At 47.8% G+C, this 6842-nt stretch overlaps 1 protein-coding gene across 1 annotated transcript; it reads left to right on the top strand.

Annotated features, from left to right (window-relative positions):
- Window positions 1–1297: 1297 nt before the first annotated feature.
- Window positions 1298–6523, top strand: TMEM9 (transmembrane protein 9). Its single transcript, XM_026053143.1, has 5 exons — window positions 1298–1511; window positions 1711–1802; window positions 2261–2369; window positions 2903–3034; window positions 5106–6523. The coding sequence occupies exons 1-5, from the start codon at window positions 1416–1418 to the stop codon at window positions 5253–5255; spliced, it is 579 nt and encodes a 192-aa protein (XP_025908928.1). The 5' UTR covers window positions 1298–1415; the 3' UTR covers window positions 5256–6523.
- The last annotated feature ends 319 nt before the right edge of the window (window positions 6524–6842 follow it).

The following is a 6842-nucleotide window of genomic DNA, read 5'->3' as shown; positions in this document are numbered from 1 at the left end:
CAGCATCGCAGAGCGCAGCGCGGGTGCACTCGKCCTCTGTGCATCACTTTATACATATATATTTATATATGTGTATACATATACACRCAYGTACATACCTGCTTCTGGTGAATGTGGTGTAACATCATGTATTTTCCCCGTTTGCCTTAAAAAAAGGCAATTAAGGCCCGTTCTTATCCWAAGGATTTAGTTTAAACAGGCTGCCACAAAGCTCTGGAAATATGCTGCAGTGCTGGATCGTTGTTATTGGGATTGAAATGTTTAGACCCATTCTGAATATTTAAATGGTCATTTAATAGCTGTTAATGGCGGATTTACGCCGGGTGGATTGCTGGCTGTAACAAAGTCAAAATCACTGAGGGGCAGTTTGGTTCTGTAAACCCAAGAACAACTAAATTATACYGGTTTGTTTAATTTTTACTGATAGAATTTATGTGAGAAAGATGATTCACATTTCAGGGGATAGTGCCTGGTTTTTGCTAGTTGAGGGGAAGGGTTAATAAAGCTTGTGAATGGGTAAACTGTTGGAACACATTTGGGCATTTTTGTTGACAAAAGTGGCTTGTGTTGTTTAGCTAAAGAAGAGGAAATTGGTGGTTGTAATCCATTAAATCTYTGCAGAATTAGTCAATTTTAGGATACTGAAATAAAATGGCGGTTTAATATCCTTATGTTATAAATACAAATGGGATTATGTTAGCTAATAGAATATAAATACCTGGAGTTARCTGTGGGATTATGTGTACCATATGGAGCTGATTAATGAAACTGTAAATTACCTTCCCCGAATAGGAAACCTCTCCTGAAGTGGCTTTTTGAAACTGTCCCCAAGGTGGCATGGTATTTCCTGCGCCTCCTGCCCCAGGCAGGCCAGGAATGAAACATGAGTGTTTTTTAGGGCTAACTTTGCCTTTCATGGGAAAAATGATGGAATGCTTTTGATGTGTTGCAAACACACATCTCAGTAATAACCGTGTTTRTGCCTGTGTAGCAAAAGTAACAGTTTCACCCAACTTAGGATTTGCAATAGGAAAATAATTAGGACTTCACTAAACATCTACCTTGCGGTAGAGGAAGTTCTGGGGTTGTTGAACATTTTGCTCCTTTGCCAAACTTCCTCACAAGAGGGAGGAGAATGTGTTGACCTGCTCAGAAGCAAAACTTCGGCCACTGAAAAATGACTGATTTAGTGTTTATCATATCGTACAGCAAGGAGACCCCATCCCCTTCCTTAGCTTGCCCTCGGTCTTTGGTTTTCCCAGTCCTGTATCTTTACTAGATTAAGGATTTTACAGGAGATTAGTTGCACTAGTCAAACTGCAAGGAAGCCACCAGTATTCTCGGTCGGACTGGGGTGGTTTGGGTGCACGACTGTAGTCTCTCCAGGATGTGAATCTTTGTTTCCTCAGGCCCTCATGATGTTGGCGCAGTGCGCCTGGAAGTGTGCAAGCTCCCTGCTGCTCGTGGCACTGCTCTGCTGCATCCTTTCTCCTCCAGCACAAGCCAGCAGGGTGAGTGAGCAGCCTCCGAGGCAGGCACTGAGCTGTGGGTACGGTACAAATTGAAACTGTTGATACAAAAATCATAAAATAGAAGGAAGAGAGGTGGTATGAAGTTATCTTTTCTTTAGGGAAGGTTTTACCATCCGCGCAGCCTTGTGTGAGTGCTGCACATTGTATCCGTGTGTTCACTCTTGTCTCGCCTCTGCAGAGCTCAGAGGACATCCGCTGCAAGTGCATCTGTCCCCCGTACCGGAACATCAGCGGGCACATCTACAACAAGAATGTGTCGCAGAAGGACTGGTGAGTCTTTTGTGGAAGCCTGTGGGTTGGTCCGTGACGGCTGACGCTCCAGAGACGCGGAGCGTTTTGGGGTGGTCAGTCACGGCCACTGCCTGCCAGCTCTTTGCAGAGGAAGCCAGTTCAATAGATGACATTCCACCCACATGAAGGGGTGCTTTTTGAACAGAAATTCAGGAATGTGGGAGCTGTTATTATTAAGGCCATGAGCTGTTAGCAGATTATATGACGACTCTCCAGACTTTTTCATCTGAATTTTCTCCCTACAGAAGGTAGAAAAGGCCCTTTGATGCAGTCCAACCCAAGAACTGAGCTAGTTAAGCTGTGAGCAAACCTTTCATTATCAGCCAGATAGTACAGATGGGAAGACTGAGGCACAGAGAAAAGAGTCGACTCCAGCCCCTTTCCACAGAGCACCCGTTTCACCCTCTCTTGATACTGAGCCCTTCTTTCTGTCGCAGCAACTGCCTGCACGTGGTGGAGCCAATGCCGGTGCCAGGGAATGACGTGGAGGCCTATTGCCTGCTGTGCGAGTGCAAGTACGAAGAGCGCAGCACAACCACCATCAAGGTACCGGCAGGTCTTCTCTCTCTGGCTGGTTCCTTCTCCCAGTGGGGCCAGAYCAGCCGGGGCAGAACTAGGCTGGAGGAGCTCCTGGAGAAGAGCCCAGAAAGGAAAAATAAAACTAGCACAAGTAGCACACAGCATTAGTGTCAGGGGTACCACTGGTGGGTCAAGAGGACTGCTGGCAGCGCAGAGCCTGCTGCATGGGAGCCCAGTGTCCTTGMAGAGGGTGGGTGACTGCCAGATATCTCTGACTGGGAACCCCTCTTGTTGGTCTTGTTTCACTGGCAACACATGTGCTAAATTGGCAGAGTGCACGGAAGTTGAGCATGGTTTGTTCAGCCATGGCACATTTCCTCAATGCCCAATGTCAGCCTTCCTGCACTGACAGACAAGAGACTTTCTGATGAGTGAGCTTAGAATGGGTACCAAGCACCAGAGGCAGCTGTGAGAGGAGCTTCATGGTAGTTCTGAGGCCTCTGTGGTGCTTCTTGTCTGTACCTCTGAATCCTTTGCTACCATGCTGTGCTTAAATGCAGGTGATCATCATCATCTACTTATCTGTGGTGGGGGCACTGCTGCTTTACATGGCTTTTCTTGTGCTCGTGGACCCTCTGATCAGGAAGCCAGACGCCTATACCCAACCCCTGCACAATGAGGAGGAGAACGAGGTGAGTGTGTGCTGCTGGGGCACGTGGCCTGAGATGGATGGCTGCAGTCATGGTGGGATGACAGCAGCGTCTCGAGGGAATGGCTGACACAGGAACAGTGTCCTCCTGCTTGCCCCCTAGTCCAGTGTGGGATGGGCACGTTTGCTTTTTTGATACTTGGCACAGATAAACCTTTAGACTCAAATCAGCGTTAGAACATGCTGAAATACATGTAAAATTCATGTATTTCATGAATTTAATGAAATTCATGAAATACAGGTAAAATTCAAAGAGCACAAGATGCAACCTGTTCTCTGATACTCTAGCAGGGTTGAAGAGGGTGTTTTTTTTAGAGTGTGGCCTTGATTGGTATTTCACAGTGTGGATGAAACCAAAAGTCAAATGGCTCCTCTTTGGTTAGTGCTTACTCACTTGGTGGTGAGATTCCAGGGAAAGATGAGCAGAAGCATTTGCTGAAGTATGGATCTGGCCCCTCTTAGAGCTGCTTAATAGGGCAGACTTTGAGCTGTTGCTGCTGCTATTGGAGCCTGCTGCGTGGAGGCCACCTTGTTCCTTGTGCTTTCCACAAGAGCAGAATTTGCACTTGGATTCCATCTCTTTTGGGAACATCTCATTGCCTCTTGGCTTCTGTGTGGGTGAACCATGCTTCACTAACTGCCTTCAGAGTTTCATTCTGTGGGAGAAGTCAAGGTACCAAGGAGAGGATGCAAAGATCCTCTTTTGTGCCCTGTCGCAAGACTGATGTTCCAACTGCCTTTTACTATCCTGAAACAAGGTTGTCCTTGACTCACACCCCTTCTCTGAGGCAGGACAGCAGGCTGGAGTTGACAGGGCTTTTCTGTATAACACTGACTGTTCACAACATCCTTATTCTGCTTCCAAAAATAAACCCAATGAAAAAAAAAAACAGCTAGATATCAGTTTACTGAGATCACCTTCATAGAGGCACCTTTGCCAAGGTTGTGATGCAGAGCCAGCTCTGACCCACTGACATATTGCTGAAGGGCTGTGTCAGTGAGGAAGGCAGGGACTTTCCCCTAATGTAGCCCCAGTTTCTCCTGGGATCCGGATCTTGCTGATGCTGCTCCGTTCGAGATGGTCTGTGCTTTGGACACAGCACCATGGGCATCTTTCTGCCTAGAGATCGTGGGGTGCTGCTTTGTTGTCTTGTAGCTCTTAGCCAACAGAACTGTTGTAACCAGCTTCTGTAAAGAATCCCTTCTCCTTTCCTGGAGAAGCAAAGTAGGACCACGTTTGGAGAGAGCTCTGCTCTAAAGCCACGGGATAGTTCTGCAGATGCACTCGATAGTGCCCAGGCAAAGGATTTGCTCATCCCTCAGGAGGAGGCAGTTCACTTGCAGTCGCACTGGCCAGTACAAGGGATGTCTGTACGATGTGAAGCCTGTGAGGGATTAGAAGAAGTTTCTTGGTAGGACTGACATGCTGACTGTCCACAGAGAGCAAGCTGAAAGACAGATGTCATCTCTCCATCATCCCACCATCCCAAGGCCTGTGATTGCCACCCAGAGCAACCTTAGTGATTAAGCTCTAAACCAGATGCTCAGTCGCACTTTGAGAAAGGAAGTGGCAGTGTTTAGAGACGCACTCCTTCCCCAGCCTCTGAGGTGAAGCCCTAGGTCACACTGTCCTGTGTATATTTTAAGTCACAACAGGCACTTTTTGGTCTGAGTCTTTCAGATTCAGTTGACATGAGCGAGCAGTAGCTGCTCCGCAGTGCGAATCTTACCCGTTACCTCCCTCTGCTGAAAAAAGGAGGTCCTGCAGGATGAGATGAATTGTGTTCTAAAAGTGTGGTAGCTTGGGGTAGTTCCTCTTATGGAAGTTATCCCTTTAGAGACTGATTTTTCTGTGCATGTTCCAAAGAGGAGCCTTTCTAGTCAGATTTAAGGAACTAGTGTCAAGGACCACTGAAAATCAGGTGTTTTTTCAGGATACCATGAGCCTAGAATTGCTCCTTTTGTAGAAGTTCCTCACAGAAATGAGTCCTCTGCATTTGCATTGGGCATGCCTTGCTCTGACCCTTTTTCATCCTATTTTTTTTGCATTGCAGGATGCTCGCTCGTTGGCCACAGTCCCCACGCCGTCTGGTGCCAGAGCCAACACGGTGCTGGAGAGGGTGGAGGGAGCCCAGCAGCGCTGGAAGCGCCAGGTGCAGGAGCAGAGAAAAACCGTTTTCGACCGCCACAAGATGCTGAGCTAGACGAGCAACTACGTAGCCCCACTTCCCAAGGGACAGAGTAGCTCAGTTGCTAGAGGTGGGCACTAGCGCATCCTTCAGGACATCCGTGGTGTTTGACTGAAAGCTCAAACCCTCTCAGATACTACAGCCAGAGGGGCAGGCCAAAGCACTTCTGGTTTTGTCCCCCTGTCTTCTACATCTCTGCCCAGAGGCTCCTTAACTCTTGCTCACTGGTACCTGCACTGCCTGTTGGCCCCACTCCTGCGTGTAAATGGTTGTTTGCAGAGCTGCTGCCCCAGCTAAGCAGCCCACGTGTGCAGGGACTGCAGCTCCAGTGCTCTGTGCTCGCCCTGGCGCCTCAGGTGCTACCTACTGGGACTGAAGCCTCCATCGTCCCCTCCCCACTTCCCCCTTTAGAGGAGGAGTCTTGCTATGAAGCGCTCTACATTGGCCAAGTCCACTGCTGGCTTCAGTGGGATAAAATTGATTTTACTCTGTGCTCTGTCTCTCAGCTACCCTCCACTACGGTGCTGTCACATGACAGTCTGCTGAAATCTGTAACCCTCTGGTAGCGGGTGGCACTTCTGTGATCTCAGAGAAAGCATTTGGAGAGCAGCACTTGTACAGCCTGTTTAGGGAGCAAAAAAAAAATAGGTATGAGGGAACAAAGTTACCATTTGCCCACCTCCAACACTAAGAGGTSGATGTGCTTTGGGTCAGAGCCATTCTTACTGTGTAGTTCTAGGACCCCCAACACCTGACCACAAACTACAAGACCTTCTAGTGTAAGAGCGTGACGCTGCTCCCTGCAAGGCAGTCATTGCCTCCATTCACACTTGCCACAGATGCCTTCTCTAAAAGATGCTACTYGGGGATGAGGAGGCCTCCTTCTGTAGCGGGCAGTGATGTGAATTCAGCACTTGTCTGCTGAGCAGAAATCCAGGGGGGTTCTGCTGTCTTCAGCGGAGCTTCTCCAGATTTATACCAGTATAACTGAGATAGCAGCTGGTTCTGTGCATGGTGGATGTCACAAAACTATTAATACATTCACAGGGAAGAGACCAACAGGCAAACAAAGCGATTTACATTTTAGATTTCTGTTTCTCCTGGCTTGTCAGTGGCTAAATAACACATGGGGGGAAAGCATTTCCTTTGTCCCCACTGTAATGCCCCTTGACGCTGTCACAGTGTGTCAAAGAGAACTGGGACAGTGGCTTTACTGGGGTATCGGATACACTTCCTAACTGGGTCTCAGGACCCCGGAGAGGCAACACTTGTGCTTTTAAAAATACAAAGAAAACAGAGTGCTCTGACTGTACTCTGGCTGTGGAGGAAAATGAAGTGATTCTGCAGTGTTTCTGTGTATATATTGATCCCACTGAGAATATTTATAATGTAAGGAAGGTGCTGAGTTTATCATATAGCATCTCTATATTAAATGCAGACAGATGCATTAAATGGCTGGCTTTTTTTCGGGCAGATGCCCTGTTGTATCAGAGTTAGAGTCCCCAGCACTGAGCTGCTGCTCTCTGTGCTGCCTTCTAGTGGAAAGAGGAGAAGCACAAGCTGGGTTAGAAAAATCACATGAGAATGGGGTGCGATGAAGAT

The sequence above is a fragment of the Nothoprocta perdicaria genome, unplaced genomic scaffold (genome assembly GCF_003342845.1).
Source record: "Nothoprocta perdicaria isolate Ctin4 unplaced genomic scaffold, notPer1 scaffold_97, whole genome shotgun sequence".
In the NCBI taxonomy this organism is placed as follows: domain Eukaryota; kingdom Metazoa; phylum Chordata; class Aves; order Tinamiformes; family Tinamidae; genus Nothoprocta; species Nothoprocta perdicaria.
Note: the sequence above shows the minus strand (reverse complement) of the source record. Positions and strands in the feature narration are given on the sequence as shown.